The sequence below is a fragment of the Pantherophis guttatus genome, chromosome 4 (assembly GCF_059756535.1).
Source record: "Pantherophis guttatus breed Tessera chromosome 4, ASM5975653v1, whole genome shotgun sequence".
In the NCBI taxonomy this organism is placed as follows: domain Eukaryota; kingdom Metazoa; phylum Chordata; class Lepidosauria; order Squamata; family Colubridae; genus Pantherophis; species Pantherophis guttatus.
Genome location: NC_142066.1, coordinates 5143672 through 5160428, shown reverse-complemented (window position 1 = coordinate 5160428; position 16757 = coordinate 5143672). Strand labels below are relative to the sequence as shown.

The window sequence follows — 16757 nt, the reverse complement described above, 5'->3', positions numbered from 1 at the left end:
CTCCCCCCCCCCGACACCGTCCCAAGAAACCTCTGCCCCACAGCAGCGCCGACTTCCATTCATTGCGCCTTCCTTCCCGGCTACCCGCTGGGGCCTTCGTCTCCTCCACTGCGGCCCGTCTAAAGGTGACTTCTCCATCCCCGAGCATCCTTGGAGTATGTTTTCCCCCAATTTCAGAGTAACATCCTCCCACACACACACACACACAACACACAAGAGACGGGCCTTTTTTTAACCCGGCTACAAGCTTCCCCAAACAAGGGGAGGAATCAGAATCCAAAGGGGGTGGGCAGGCATCCGGACCAGACCCCCCAAATGGCCGAGCCCCTTCCCCCAAACCACCCACCTGAATCTCCTTTCATGTCGCATATTCCATCCCCCGGTCAATTACACCACAAGCCTTCCCATCTCACAGCCCACCCACCCACAACCCCATCGTCTCGCCCGGTCCTTGGGGGGGGGGCCCGGGCCACCTCCTCGTCCTGGGGGCCCCCCCTACTGTTGCTGGGGAGGAGGGGCAGGGGGTGACTGCTGAGGGCCAGGAGCAGAAAAGCAGCAGCTAGAGAGGCAGAAAGAGGGAAGGAGATCCGGGGGGTGGGGGGGGGAGGCAGACACATACACGTGCAGGATGGAAAGAGGGAGCGGGGAAGGGAGGGGGAAGGAAGAGAAGAAGCAAAAAAAAAAAATCTCTCTGCAGAGAAAAGGGCAGGCGGTGAAAAAAAAAAGGGGGGGGGGAGAGAGAAAGAGGAGGATGGGTGGCTGAGCCTTGGAGGAGGTGGGGGTGGGAGGGAGGAGAATCCAGTGGAGAAAGCAGCTGGAAAGCAGGCAAAGAACCTGGACTGCTGGGGGAGGATAGATAGATAGATAGATAGATAGATAGATAGATAGATAGATAGATAGATGGGAGAAGGGAGAGAGATAGAGAGATGGGGGAAGGGAGGGGGCAGAGGAGAAAGCAGCTGGAAAGCAGGCAAAGAACCTGGACTGCTGGGGGGGATAGATAGATAGATAGATAGATGGATGGATGGATGGATGGGAGAAGGGACAGAGATAGAGAGATGGGGGAAGGGAGGGAGCAGAGGAGAAAGCAGCTGGAAAGCAGGCAAAGAACCTGGACTGCTGGGGGGGATAGATAGATAGATAGATGGATGGATGGATGGATGGATGGATGGATGGGAGAAGGGACAGAGATAGAGAGATGGGGGAAGGGAGGGAGCAGAGGAGAAAGCAGCTGGAAAGCAGGCAAAGAACCTGGACTCCTGGGGGGGGTAGATAGAGGATGGATGGATGGATGGATGGATGGATGGATAGATAGATGATAGATAGGGGAAGGGAGGGGGCAGAGGAGAAAGCAGCTGGAAGGCAGGCACAAGACAGGAGTGGGGTGGGGGCAGAAAGATAGAGAAAGAGGGAGAGAGAGATAGGGAGTGTGAGGAAGGGAGGGGGCAACCCAGGAAGCAGCTGGAAGACAGGCAGAGGCTGGGATTCGGGGGGGGGGGGAAGAGAGAGATAGAGATTGAATGTAGATAGATAGATAGATAGATAGATAGATAGATAGATAGATAGATAGATAGATAGATAGATAGATGAATGGATGGGAAGGGAGGGGGCAGCCGAGGAAGCAGCTGGGAGGCAGGCAGAGGCTGGGATTCTTGGGGGGGGGGGGGAAGAGAGAGACAGAGATTAAATGTAGATAGATAGATGGATGGATGGATGGATGGATGGATGGGAAGGGAGGGGGCAGCCGAGGAAGCAGCTGGGAGGCAGGCAGAAGCTGGGATTCTTGGGAGGGGGGGAGAAAGAGAGAGAGAGAGATTGGATGGAGATAGATAGATAGATGGATGGAAGGAGAGAGAGATATTATAGATAGATGGATGGGAAGGGAGGGGGCAGCCGAGGAAGCAGCTGGAAGGCAGGCAGAGGAGCCAGACAGGGGGGGGGGAGGGGAGAGAAAGGATGGAGGGAGGGAGGGAAGGAAGGAAAAGGGGAACAGCCAGCCAAGCAATCAAGCAAGCGGAGGGGGGGGGGGAAACCCCCGCAGTGAAAGTGGGGGACCTCCTGGGAAGAAAGGGAAAGCGAGGCGGCCTCGCCAGGGAGGAGGGGGGGGGCTGTTGCACCCTGTCAAAGGGAAGGGCAGAGGCGCTGGGAAAGGGGGAAGGGGGGAGGGCTTGGCTGGAGGGAAGAGAGAAAATGGAGGGCAAGAGGAGGAAGGGGGGAGAGGAGGGGGAGGGGAGGGGAAGAGCCCAGGAGGCGCGAGGCAAAAAAAAAAAAAAAAAAAGGAGGGGGGGAGGGAAAGAAGGGAGTGAATGAATGAATGAATGGAGGGAGGGAGGGAGGAGGAAGGAGAGAATGGCGCAGGAGAGGGAAGGGAAGGGAAGGGATTTAGGGAAGGGAGGGGATTTGGGGAGCGCTGCGGAGGGCAGCCAAGGCCGGCCGGGGCCCTTTTCCCGGTCTCACCCTCCCTTGCTCTCGGAGAGCAGCATGGCCGGAGGGAATCGGGGATCGGCTTTCCTGGGCTCCGCCTTCTCAGCAGTCCCGCGGGAGGAGGCGGCGGCGGCGGCGCAGAGGCGGGGACGGAGGCCCGGGCGACGGCGGGAGCCCCGGCGCAAGAGCGGAGCCGCGGACGGGCGGCGGCGGGGCCATCTTGCCGGGCGCCGAGGCTCTTTTTTTTTTTTTTTCTCTCTCTCCCCTTCTTTCTTTTTTTTTTTTTTCCCGGCAGCCCCCGGGAGGAGAAGCTGGGGGGGGGGGAGAAAGAGAGCGAGAGATAAAGGAGGGGGAAAGAGGAGGATAAAGAGACTCCCCTCCCCTCCGAGGGGCGGGGCAAAAGCGGCGAAGGGGAGGAGGGACCCTCCCCAATACGGCATAGGTGGGTGGGCGCTGCAGGAGGCGTCCCCTTTAACAGCCCTCCCCCACCCCAACCGGTCAAGCCCACGTGACCCTTCCATTATTAAGAGGCTGCGGGAGGCGTCCCCTTTAAAAGCCAGCCTCTCCCCCCTCTTCCCCACCCAACCGGTCAAGCCCACGTGACCCTTCCATTATTAAAAGGCTGCGGGAGGCGTCCCCTTTTTAAAGGCCAGGCCCGGACACTCAATCCGCCCCCATCCGTCCCTCCGTCCGACCGACCAACCGGTCAAGCGCACAGCGGGGACCTTCCCTTAAGGGGGGCTGCGGGATGCGTCCCCTTTAAAGGCCAGCCCCTCCCCAATCCAACCGGTCAAGCACACATGAAAGCTTCCCTTAGTGGCTGCAGGGATCCATTCCCTCCATCCAACCAACCGGTCAAGCGCGCATGGGCCTTTCCTTAGTGGCTGCAGGAATCCAACCGGTCAAGCGTGCAGGGAACCTTCCCTTAGAAAGCTGCAGGAGCCCATCTCCTTTTAAAAGGCCCGACACCCCATTCCCCCTCCATTCCCACCAACCAACCGGTCAAGCACGCAGGAACTTCCCCTTAGGACGGTGTTTCCCAAACTTGACCCTTTGAAGATGTATGGACTTCAACTCCCAGAATTCCTCACCCAGGCATACTGGCTGGGGAATTCTGGGAGTTGAAGTCCATGCATCTTAAAATAGCCAAGTTTGGGAAACACTGCCTTAGGAGGCTGCAGGATGCATCTCTTTTAGAAGCCAGGCCCCCATCCAACCGGTCAAGCACACATGAACTTTTCCTTAGAGGCTGCGGGATCCATTCTGCCCCCCCTCCATCCAACCGGTCAAGCTTGCAGGAACCTTCCCTTAGGAGGCTGCAGGGTGCATCCCCTTTAAAGGCTAGGCCCCACTCCAACTGGTCAAGCACAGAGATACCTTCCTTAGAGGCTGCAGGAGCCATGGAATCCATCCATCCAACCGGTCGAGCACAAATGAACCTTCCCTTAGGAGCCTGCAGGATCCATCCCTTTCAAAGGCCAGCCCCCAATCCAACAGGTGGATCCATCTCTTGTAAGGATCAGCCCCCAATCCAACCGGTGAAGTGCACAGGAGCCTTCTTTTTAGGAGGCTGCAGGATGCATCACTTTTATAGACAAGCCCCCCCCCCACCCCCACTCAACCGGTCAAGCACACATGAAACCTTCCATTAGAGGCTGCAGGATGCATCTCTTTAGAGGCCAGGCCCCCATCCAACCGGTCAAGCACACATGAAACCTTCCCTTAGTGGCTGCAGGAATCCATCCCTCCATCCAACAGGTCAAGCGCACAGGTACCTTCCATTAGAGGCTGCAGGATGCATCTCTTTTTAGAGGCCAGGCCCCCATCCAACCGGTCAAGCACACATGAAACCTTCCCTTAGTGGCTGCAGGAACCCATCCCTCCATCCAACAGGTCAAGCGCACAGGTACCTTCCCTTTGAGGCTGCAGGATCCATCCCTCCATTCAACTGGTCAAGCACACATGAAACCTTCCCTTAAAAGCTGCAGGAGCCACACCTATTATAGGCCAGCTGCCCCCCCCCCCACATCCAACTGGTGAAGCGTGCAGGAACCTTCCTTCCTTAAGAGCCTGCGGGCTCCATCCCCCCATCCAACTGGTGAAGTGTGCAGGAACCTTCCCTTAGGAAGCTGCAGGATACATCCCCTTTAAAGGCCAGTTCCCCCATCCAACCGGTGAAGCGCGCTGGAACCTTCCCTTAGAGGCTGCGGGATCCGTCTCTTAAGAGGCCAGGCCCCCATCCAACCGGTCAAGTACGCTGGAACCTACCCCGAGTGGTTCCAGACATAGGGCATTGAAAGCAGCCAATGCTCAACCCTCCTGGAAGGTAGGTAGGTTGTGTGTTTGTGGTCCAGGGAGCTAAGAGGCCAGGAAACGGGATCCACCCTCTGCGCATGGCCCGTCTGACCGATTCCAAGCCAAGCTGGGATCTAGACGGCTGGGGTTGGCTGGGCGCCCCTTTTCACGACCCTAAAATCCCTTAATTCGGGCTAGAGTCGGGGGAGAAGGGGACGGCGACCCGATGGGAAAAATCCCTTTTAAAAACTGCAAATAATTGTAAGGTTCCCCTCCCACCTATGTGCTAGTCGTCCCCGGCTCTAGGGGGCGGTGTGTCATCTCCGTTTCAAAGCCGAAGAGCCGGCGCTGTCCGAAGACGTCTCCGTGGTCAGGTGGCCGGCATGACGCCAAAGGCGCACGGAACGCTGTTTGCCTTCCCGCCAAAAGTGGTCCCTATTTTTTCTACTTGCAATTTTTTTTTTAACGTGCTTGCGGACTGCTAGGTTGGCAGAAGCTGGGACAAGGAACGGGAGCTCACCCCGTGATGCGGCGCTCGGGATTCGAACCGCTGAACTGCCGACCTTTCGATCGACAAGCTCAGCCACCCTTGCGTGGGATATCCTCCTGGCCGGACACTTTAAAACGGCCAAAAATGACTTAGTCCCAGTGAAAGAGGCCACGGTCTGGTCAGTTCCTCAGCAATACGGGGTCTCGAACCTCATTCTTTTTCCTGCAGCCGTTCCATAGAGAGCCTAATGTTGTCTCCTGTGCTGATTGACCTTCCCAAATCTAACAGATTAAGAGTTGGAAGGGACCTTAGAGGTCAGCGATGGCTAACCTTTTTGCCGTCGCGTGCCAAAAGTGGGGGGCGCGCGCGGAGGGGGGTCTTGCGCATGCGTGCCCACACCCATAATTCAATGCCCCCCACGCCCTTCACGCTTTTGGCACACGAAGGCAAAAAGGTTTACCGGTAGGCCCGTTTTTCACCCTTCCCAGGCACCAGAGCCTTTCTTGGAGCCTGGGGAGGGCAAAAACGGCCTCTCCCCACCCCAGAGGCCCTCTGGAGGCTGGAAACGACCCGTTTCCCGACTCCAATTGGGCCCAGAAGGCCCGAAAATCAGCTGGCTGGCGCGCGCATCCACGCTGGAGCTGAGCTCGCGTGCCCACAGATACGGCTCCACGTGCCACCTGTGGCACGCGTGCCATAGGTTCGCCATCACGGTTATAGGTCATCTAATCCACCCCCACCCCCCACCTCAAGCAGGAGACTTCTTTGTGGTGGCTCCTTCTCTGAAGAACATCATCCTTGACGATAAAAGACGATCGAGTGAGCTACCCCATCATGGCTCAGCCCTCCCTCCCGCCCGATACTCACATTTTGCGGCGCGGCGGCTCGAGCGGGCGCGGCGGCTCCGAGGCAGCACCCCCGATGTCTACGGCAGACCCCTCCGTCGGAAAAGGGGGCTCTGGGCTGCCCTATAGGGTGGGGGGGGGAAAGGGTTAATTTAGCAGGAAGGGGCCACAGGGCCCAGTCTCTTGACTACCCCCGCCGCCCCCCCAAATTCTAAGATGAAGCGGAGCTGGGACACCCCCCCCCCCCCGTCTTGGAACGTCCCCGTACTCGTTCTGGAAACGTGCTCTCGGCCTGCGTGCCGCGTGCTGGTGGTTGCTGTGGTGGTGGTGGGGTGTGGCTGTGTTGCCTCGGAGGAGGGGAGGGGGTCCGTCTCCCTTCTTCCCTAGGGCTGGATGGGCCCTCTTGGTGCTGGGCTTTGGGGCTGTGGGGCGGGAGGCAGGCCCCGGGTTGGGAGGGCTCTTTGGTGGGGGGGAAGCTGGTGCTGTCCCGCGAAGCTTCGTGGCTGCGGGACTGGGGAAGAAAAAGAAAAAAAAGAAAGAAAGAAAGAAAATAGAATTTTTGGCAAACTTCTCGGTTCTCCCGCTGTTCTCCGAAAAGGTGAACTATAGGACTGACTTTTCTTTCTTTCCTTCATTTCTTCCCTCTCTAATTTCCTTCCTTCCCTTTCTTTTTCTTTCTACTTTATTCCCTTTTCCTTCCTCCCCTTCATTGCCTGCCTTCCTTCCTCTTCCTTCCTTTCTCCCCTTCCTTCCTTTCCTCCATTCCTTTCTTCCTTCCTCTCATTCCTTCCCTTTCTTTTTCTTTCCTTCCTTCTTTCCTTCCTCTCATTTGCTTTCTACTTTATTTTCTTTTCCTTCCTTCCTCCCCCTCCCTCATTGCCTTCCTTCCTTCCTATTCCCCCCTGCCTTTCTTTCTTCATCTCCTTCCTTCCTTCCTCTCGTTTGCTTTCTACTTTATTCCCTTCCTCCCCCTCATTGCCTGCCTTCATTCCTTTCCTTCCTCTTCTCCCCTTCCTTTCTTCCTCTCTCATTTGCTTTCTACTTTATTCCCTTTTCCTTCCTTCCTCCTCCTCATTGCCTGCCTTCCTTCCTTTCCTTCCTCTTCCCCCTTCCTTCCTTCCTCCTTCCTCTCTCGTTTGCTTTCTACTTTATTTCTTTCCTTCCTCCCCCTCATTGCCTTCCTTCCCTTCCCTTCCTCTTCCTCCCTTCCTCTCCTTCCCTTCCCTCTTTTCCTTCCTTCCTTTTTCTTTCTACTTTATTCCCTTTTCCTTCCTTCCTCCCCCTCATTGCCTGCCTTCCTTCCTTTCCTTCCCCCTTCCTTTCTTCCTTCCCCTCCTTCCTTCCTTCCCTCTTCTTTCCTTCTTTCCTTCCTTCCTTCCTCTCTCGTTTGCTTTCTACTTTATTCCCTTTTCCTTCCTTCTTCCCCCTCATTGCCTTTCTTCCTTTCCTTTGCTTCTTCCTCCCTTCCTCTCCTTCCCTCCCCTCCCTCTCTCCTTTCCTTCCTTCCTTCCTGCCTTCCTTTTTCTTTCTACTTTATTCCCTTTTCCTTCCTTCCTCCCCATCATTGCCTTCCTCTCTTCCTCCCTCTTTACTCCCTTTTTTCATTCATTCATTCATTCAATTTTCTATAGAAGAGAATTCAGGTAGTCCTCAACCTACACCACTTCATTTAGGGACTGTTCAAAGTTACAACGGCCCTGAAAAAAGTGACTGGGGACCATTTTTCACCCGCATGACCGTCGCAACATCCCCTCGATCACATGATCAAAATTCAGATGCTTGACTTGACTCATACTTATGACGGTTCATGTGATCCCGGGGTCATTTGACACACACAGACACACCCCCCCCTTTTGTGACCTTCCGGCAAGCAAAGTCGACGGGACAAACCGGATTGGCTTAACAACCCATGTTGACTACCTTAAGAACCGCAATGATTCACTTAACGACCGTGGCAAGAAAAGCCGTAAAATGGGGGGTACGATTCACGTAACAAACATCTCACTCAGCAACGGAAATTTGGGGCTCAATTGTGGCCGCATGTCGAGGACTCGCTGTATTATGTAGCTCAGGGGCGAACTGTGGGGGTCCCCGGTGACGTTTCATATCCAAACTAGGGAACATCATCAATCCAGCGCTAACGTCAGCACTGATGATGTTACCTAGTATGGTCATAAGACGTCTGCCAGAAAACCACCAAACTCAGAGAGGAGCAGGGACCTCACAGAATATAGGGTTAATTCCAGGGGTGGGATTCAAAAAATTTAACAACCGGTTCTCTGCTGGGTGGCCGTGGCCATGGTGGCCGTGGCCTACTTAGCCTCCTGCACCACGGTGGGGTGGGTATGTGTTTTCATCCTCTCCAAGCTCTGGAGGCTTTCCTTGAGTCTCCGGGAGTGCAAAAACGGCCTCCCCTGGGCTCCGGAGGCCGGAAACGGGCCTGTTTCTGGACTTCCGGGAGGCCTGTTTTTCACCCTCCCCAGGCTCTGGGGGCTTTTTTCGAGCCTCCGGGAGAGCAAAAATGGCCTCGCCTGGGCTCCGGAGGCTGGAAACAGGCCCGTTTCTGGACTTCCGGGAGGCCTGTTTTTCACCCTCCCCAGACTCTGGGGGCTTTTTTCGAGCCTCCGGGAGGGCAAAAATGGCCTCGCCTGGGCTCCGGAGGCTGGAAACAGGCCCGTTTCTGGACTTCCGGGAGGCCTGTTCTCTCCCTAGGCTCTGGAGACTTTCCTTGAATCTCCGGGAGGGCAAAAACGGCCTCGCCTGGGCTCCGGAGGCTGGAAACAGGCCCGTTTCCGGGAGGCCTGTTTTTCACTCTCCCTAGGCTCTGGAGGCTTTTTTCAAGCCTCGGGGAGGGCAAAACCGGCCTCCCCTGGGCTCCAGAGGCGGGAAACGGGCCCGTTTCTGGACTTCCGGGAGGCCTGTTTTTCACCCTCCCCAGGCTCTGGAGGCTTTCCTTGAGCCTCCAGGAGGGCAAAAATGGCCTCGCCTGGGCTCCAGAGGCTGGAAACGGGCCCGTTTCTGGACTTCCGGGAGGCCTGTTTTTCACCCTCCCCAGGCTCTGGAGGCTTTTTTCGAGCCTCGGGGAGGGCAAAAACTGCCTTCCCTGGGCTCCAGAGGTGGGAAACGGGCCCGTTTCTGGACTTCTGGGAGGCCTGTTTTTCACCCTCCCTAGGCTCTGGAGACTTTCCTTGAGCCTCTGGGAGGGCAAAAACGGCCTCGCCTGGGCTCCAGAGGCGGGAAACGGTCCCGTTTCTGATCTTCCGGGAGGCCTGTTTTTCACCCTCCCTAGGCTCTGGAGACTTTCTTTGAGCCTCCGGGACGGCAAAAACGACCTCCCCTGGGCTCCAGAGGCCGGAAATGGGCCCGTTTCTGGACTTCCGGGAGGCCTGTTTTTCACTCTCCCCAGGCTCAAGGCATTTTTTGAGCCTCAGAGAGGGCAAAAACTGCCTCCGCTGGGCTCCAGAGGCCTGTTTTTCACTCTCCCCAGACTCTGGAGACTTATTTTGAGCCTCCGGGAGGGCAAAAACGGCCTCTCCTGGGGCTCCAGAGGCCGGAAACGGGCGCATTTCCAAACTTCCAGGAGGCCCGTTTTTCGCCCTCCCAGAGCCTCCATGCCGGGCCTGCACTTACCTGGCATCCAAAATGGGCCACATGGAGAATCCTGGGAGGGACGGGGCAGGGGGGAGGGGCAGCCAGTCCTTGCAACTACCGGTTCGGCGAACTGAATGTAAAATTAGCATCCGGTTCTCTCAAACCGGCTGAATCCCACCCCTGGTTAATTCTATGGATTTCCCACTGAATCAGCTGAAAATCTACATTTACGTACATTTTCCTCTTTGAAAACATTAACATCTAGATGCTCGTTTGTTTTCAAAGAGGAAAATGTACGTTTTTAAAATGTTTTCATCTAATTTATAGAAAGCATAGTTTCCGTTGCCTTATACCAAACACTTTTCACAGAGAAAGGAAGATATATCTTATAAGGCCTCTGCCGTTTGTTATACTTTCAATAGATTCGAGCAATGCCAAACCATTAAATGAAGATGCCTCTTTTAAAAAAAACAGCTGGACTTTTGTACTTCAATGACTCGATATCAATTCTGGAGATATTTACGAGTCTTTTTATGAAATTCGCTGGCTTTGAAGACACTTGTGTCAGACAAACGACCGGAGGGGGATAGCATCTCTCAAATTGGATAAAAACTGGAAAAAAATGGGCTTTTTTTAAAAAAAGCATCCTGAAGTTCTTTAAACTAAGCTCCCTGACTCATTTTGCTTTTTTTTTTTTTTTTTGGCAAGCTGCGAAATGCATCTTTTTTAAAAAAAAGACACAAAACTTGAAAACGCTTGACTGCAAGTGAGCGGGAAGGCGTCTAAAATCCAATTATTATTAGGAAGAAAGCGAATACTATCTTGTATGGCACCAATGGTATCAATGGCTGGAAAGGAAAATCAGCAAAAATGTAGAGGACAGAAATTAGGGTAAAGACTTGCATAAGGAGATGAACTTATAAATAATGTAAACTTATAGTGTAAGGTTATAACATTGGAATCAGATATTTAATAATTACTCTTTATTAAACTATATAAGCTCAATGACATATATTCTGTTGATGACAAAAACGTATATGTAAAATGTTAGGTGGGTTTGTAGGTGGTGGGTTTTTTGTTTGTCATTGTATTGTATTGTCTTTATATCTGTGTTTATATTTTAATAATAAAAAAAAATTAAAAAAATAAAAAATAAAATCCAATTATTACTTTACATCAAATATTCCCATTATCCCCTGAAAAAAATTCAAACTTGTTCGATGCTAGAAATATAGATGGAGTGGCAATGTCCCACAAGGTTCCTGCAGCTCTGATTTAAGCCACCAGTTCTAGGGCCTGGGTTCAAAATGCGGCCTTGCTAGCAAAGAGCTACGCTTATACAGCTAGTCCTCAACTTACGACCACAATTGAACAAAACATTTTCTGTTGCTGACTGTGTGTATATAGCATGTCTCCACAGGTAGTTCAACCCTAGGTAGAGGCAGATATTTCTCTCTCTGGGCAATGATGAGAATATATCTGCTGAACAAAACTCCGCATTGGCAACAGGAAGAGCATCCGGCCAGTAAACACTCAGCTCCATTCAGTTGCCCAGACTCCACCCTGCAAGGGATTACGGGATCGTTAAAAGAAGATGATTCATTGGTTGGTTGCTTCATTCATTCACTGAGTGGTGCGGTGGCCTAGAGGTGGAGCTCTCGCCTCACTATCAAGAGGCTGTGAGTTCAATCCTAGGTAGAGGCAGATTTTTCTCTCTCTGGGCACATTGATAATATATATCTGCTGAACAAAACTCCGCACTGGCAACAGGAAAGGCATCTGGCCAGTAAACCCTCAGCTCCATTGAGTTGCCCAGATTTCACCCCGCAAGCGATGATGGGGTCATTGAAAGATGATGGTGATACAGGTCGTCCTCAACTTACGATAACTGAGCCCCAAATTTCTGTCGCGGAGCGAAAGATTTGTTAAGTGAGTTTTGCCCCCATTTTACGACCTTTCTTGCCATATTTGTTAGGTGAATCCCTAACAAATTTGTTGTTAAAAGTTAGCAAACAAAGTTGTTACAAGTTTGTAACCCTGTAGCTTTCCCCATTGATTTCGCTCATCAGAAGGCAAAAAGGGGATCGTGTGACTCGGTGGTGGGTTTCAAATTTTTTTTTACTACTGGTTCTGTGGGTGTGGCATGGCTTGGTGGGCGTGGCTTGGGCGTGACAGGGGAAGGATACTGTAAAATCTCCATTCCCACCCCACTCCAGGGGAAGGTTACTGCAAAATCCCCATTTCTTCCCAATCAGCTGGGACTCGGAAGGCAGAGAATAGATGAGGGCGGGGCCAGTCAGAATTTTTACCACCGGTTCTCCGAACTACTCAAAATTTCCGCTACTGGTTCTCCAGAACTGGTCAGAACCTGCTGAAACCCACCTCTGACATGACCCCAGGACACTGCGACCGTCATAAATATGTACTAGTTGGCAAACCTCCAAGTTTTGATGACGTGACTATGGACGGATGCTGCAATGGTGTGAAAAACCAACACAAATCGCTTTTTTGGGCACCGTTGTAACTCCAAACGGTCGCTAATTGAAGTGTTGTAAGTTGTGGACGACCTATAAAATTTCCCGACTTGGACGTAAAGACACAACCGTCGTAGAAGGCGTAAAGAAACCCCTGAGCCCACTTACCTTGCTGCTGCTGCTGTCCCCACTGCTGGAACGGGACCGGGAGCCCAAACTGCTACGCCGCTCCGAGCCGGAGCGGGATCGAGATTCCAAAGCTGGCCGCTTCCGAGGCGGTGATTCGGAGGAAGCGGAGCGGGTCCTCCTAGCCCGGGAGCGGAGCGGCGAGCTGCCTGGGGAGCGGGAACGAGAGCGGGAGGAGCTGGAGGATGAGGACGAAGAGGAACGGGAGCTGCCGGGCCGTACGGACTGGTGTGGCGGGAGCACCAAGGGGGACGGTGAGGCTCCCAGGCTGACCGCAGCCGGTGCTTCCTGAGCGGGGGGAGACGGTTGAGAGAGCTGAGGAGGGGCTTCGTCTTCCGCAGGAGCGAGTCCCGCAGGGGCTTCCTTAGTTAGGAGGGGCGGAGGCGGCTCGTCCCCCCGTGGATCCTGTTGGGATTGTTGTGCTTCGGTCAGCTGCGGGGGAGACGGAGAGGCCTGCACCAGTGCCGCCGCGGCTGCAGACGCTTCTTCCTCTAGGCTGCGCAGCGCCTGGGCTGCCACCGCTTCTGGGGTCCCCTCGCTCTGGGGTTTGCCCTCCTTCTGCAAAACGACAACCGCCGGGGTCTCGCCCTGCTCCATCATCTCCTCCTCCTTCTCCTCTTGGGGAGTTTCTGTCGACCTCGGCTCCTTCGGAAGGCCCGGGTCTTCCTTGGTCTCCATTTTTAAGGCTTCGGGTAACTGGGGTGCAACCTCCTTTGGGGGATCTGGGAGGGGATCCTTTTCCACGGGGGATTCCCCTGGGGTTAGAGCCGCCTGCTCCGCCTGCTGCTTTTCTCCGGGGCCTGTCGCCCGGGGCTGAGCCTCCTCGTCTTCTGACCTCTGCAAGTGCGCAAGGACTGGCATGGCGGCTTCGCCGCTCGGGCTGTCTGGCGTCTGAGAGCGAGTCTCCGTTTGCTGGGCTTGCACGACGATGGGCAGGGAAGCTTGGAACATGCCTGTTTCTTGGGGAGCCGGCATGCCTGGCTCCTCTGGCCTCATGGGCGTCTGGCCGACCAGCAAAGGGGGCGCATCTTCCTCTTCCTCCTCCTCCTCTTCTTCCTCCTCCTCCTCCTCTTCTTCTTCCTCCTCCTCCTCTTCCTCCTCTTTTACTGGCACCCGCTGGGCTGCTCTCCGACTCCGAAGGGAAGTTTCCCGCTCTTCACTCACCAGCGCATGGCCGCCTCCTGCGGTCTTCACTGCTCGGGCCTAAAGGAGAAGGGTAGAATAGATTACTGTATGGCAGGAAGCCTCTGATGATTGCATGGCTCAGCTGGGCATGGGGGTGGGGCAGAGATTTTTGCTACCAGTTATTATTATTATTTATTGAATTTGTATACCGCCCTACTCCCGAAGGACTCAGGGCGGTGAACAGCCAAATAAAAGACATAGAATACAAATGTTAAAAAACCATTAAAATACAATTAAATAATTGGCCCGGAAACGAAATTTAAAACACCCCAAATTCATAAGACAAATTTAAAATTTAAAAATTTAAAAAGTTATTTAAAAAGTTTAAAAGAGAGGTTAGGCCAGGCCGGCCTGCTGAAAAAGAAATGTTTTGATGGCACGGAGGAAAGCGCGCAGGTCCAGGATCCTCCTTATCTCCGGGGGAGCTCGTTCCAGATGGCGGGTGCCCCCACAGAGAAGGCTCTCCCCCTGGGGGCCGCCAGTCGACATTGTTTGGCCGACGGCACACTGAGGAGCCCCTCTCTATAGGAGCGTACTGATCGGTGAGAGGCTACTGGTGGCAGAAGGCGGTCTCGTAGATACCCCGGTCCTAAGCCATGGAGCGCTCTAAAGGTGGTAACCAAAACCTTGAAGCGCACCAAGAAGACCACTGGGAGCCAGTGCAGCTCACGCAGGAGGGGGATCACATGGGAGCGCCCCGTCGCTCCCATAACCACCCGCGCGGCCGCATTCTGGACCAGCTGGAGCCTCCGGATGCTCCTCAAGGGGAGCCCCATGTAGAGAGCATTGCAGTAGTCCAGGCGGGAAGTGACGAGGGCATGAGTGACCATATTTAACGAGTCGCGATCCAGAAAGGGACACAACTGGCGAATCAGACGAACCTGATAAAACGCCCTCCCGGCCACAGCCGTCAACTGCTCTTCTAAAGACAGCTGTGAATCCAGGAGGACCCCAGAGTTGCGAGCCCTCTCCATGGGGCCAATGAGTCACCCCCAGTAGTCAGTGATGGCACCAACTGACTATATCGGGATGTCGGAAACCACAGCCACTTGGTCTTGGATGGGTTGAGCCTGAGTCTATACCTCCCCATCCAGATCCGCACGGCCTCCAGGCACCGGGACATCACTTCAAGGGCATCATTGAGGTGGTCCGGGGTGGAGATGTACAGCTGGGTGTCATCAGCATACTGGTGGTACTTCACCCCGAAACCACGGATGAGCTCACCCAGCGGCTTCACATAAATGTTGAACAGAAGGGGCGAGAGGACCGACCCTTGTAGCACCCCACATACAAGGGGCCTCAGGGTCGACCTCTGCCCCCCTGCCAACACTGACTGTGACCGGTCAGAGAGGAAGGAGGAGAACCACCGCAACATGGTGCCTCCCACCCCTAGCTTTTCCAGCCGCTGCAGCATGATACCATGGTCGCTGGTATCAAAAGCCGCTGAGAGGTCTAATAGGACCAGGACAGAGGAGCAACCCATCCCTAGCCCTCCAGAGATCATCAACCGATGCGACCAATGCCGTTTCCGTGCTGTACCCAGGCCTGAAGCCCAACTGGAACAGATCCAGATAAAATGATTCATCCAGGTACTGAGGGAGCTGTCGTGCTACCACACTCTCAACAACCTTCGAAACAAAGCGAAGGTTGGAGACAGGACGGTAATTTGCCAATACTGCCAGGTCCAGGGAAGGCTTCTTGAGGAGAGGTCTCACCACCGCCTCTTTCAAGGCGGCGGGAAAGACACCCTCCGAACCACCTGCCAACATCGCTACCGGATCGGGCGATCCGGTCCGAACCGGGAGCATTTCACCCCTGGTTGTGAGCCTGTTTGCAACTGGGCCGCGGAAGCGACGGGTGTATCCCCACCTGCGTGAGCTGCACACAAGCAGAGGCCGCGCGTGCCTGACACTCACAAAAATGGCTCTGTATGTGTGCGCTTGCCGGCCGCTCAAAGCAGAACCATCCCTTCTTCCTGCCATTCCGCAAATCGGGAAAGGCTTGGGAAATCCCTCGTGGTGTCTAATCACACAACGGCCAATAAAGCAGTATTAATTGCGCGAGCTACACTGCGCGAGCTGCACTGGCTCCCGGTGGTCTTCCGGGTGTGCTTCAAGGTGTTGGTTATCACCTTTAAAGCGCTCCATGGCATAGGGCCTAGATATCTGCGAGACCGCCTGCTGCTACCGACGACCTCCCATCGACCCGTGCGCTCCCACAGAGAGGGCCTCCTCAGGGTGCCATCAGCCAAACAATGTGGGCTGGTGACCCTCAGGGGGAGGGCCTTCTCGGTGGGGGCTCCCACCCTCTGGAATCAGCTGCCCCCTGAGATAAGGAGAATCCATGACCTCAATGCCTTCCATCGTTCCCTTAAAACCCATTTTTTCCAGCAAGCCGGGTTGGCTTAAGAAGAAATTTTTAAATTCTTTTAATCAGTCTGTGATTTCTTAACTTTCGGGCCAAAATTTATATATATTTTTAAATGTTTTTAATATTTGTATTCTATGTTTTTTATCTTGGCTGTACACCGCCCTGAGTCCTCAGGGAGAAGGGCGGTATATAAATTGGAAATTAAATTAAATTAAATTAAATCGGCCAAGTGCGATTAGACACCACGAGGGATTCATCTCGGATGCACAAGCTGTCAGCGTTAACAGGTAGACCTCAACGTACGACCACGATTTGAGCCCAAACTTCCTGCGAAAACGCATGCTGAGTGAGCTTGCCCCCATTTTACGACTTTTCTTGCCACGGCGGTTGTTAAAGTGAATCGGGCTTCCCCACTGACTTTGCTCGGAAGGTGGGCAAAGAACATGTGACCGCTGGACGCGGCAACCATCATAAATATGATCCAATTGCCAAGCTTCTTAGTTTTGATCATGTTTACCGTGGGATTGCTATAGTGGTTTTAAAAGTTTGAAAAATGGTCCCAAGTTCCCTTTTTTTCATTGCCGCTGTAACTTCGAGCGGTAAGTCGAGGACTAACCTGTATATATGCAAAGCAGCAGAGTAACAACAATCACCATCATGATCCCGATAAGAAGGGGTAGTAGAGAGGGTAATAGTAATAATACTGCAGCTTTGCAACGTGGCTAAATACACGGGCTGTCTTTGACTTGCAACGGGATGCGAAAAGTGTGAAAAATGGCCTTAAGTCCGCTTTTTTCCAGTGCCGTTGCAACTTTGGACGGTCACTAAATGAACTATTGCAAGTCGAGGACTCTCTGTAATATAAATCGTAAGCTAGAAGCAACAAAGCGGCAGTCG

At 53.8% G+C, this 16757-nt stretch overlaps 1 protein-coding gene across 1 annotated transcript in view; it reads right to left on the bottom strand.

The window, feature by feature from the left end:
* Positions 1–16757, bottom strand: part of ACIN1 (apoptotic chromatin condensation inducer 1) — a 76069-nt gene that overhangs the window by 22247 nt on the left and 37065 nt on the right. The window contains exons 5-7 of the mRNA XM_087891695.1: positions 12288–13508; positions 6323–6565; positions 6077–6177 (exon numbers count right to left, since the gene is read on the bottom strand). Of these exons, the coding sequence (XP_087747821.1) occupies positions 6077–6177; positions 6323–6565; positions 12288–13508 (1565 nt within the window). The remainder of the gene's footprint in view (positions 1–6076; positions 6178–6322; positions 6566–12287; positions 13509–16757) is intronic.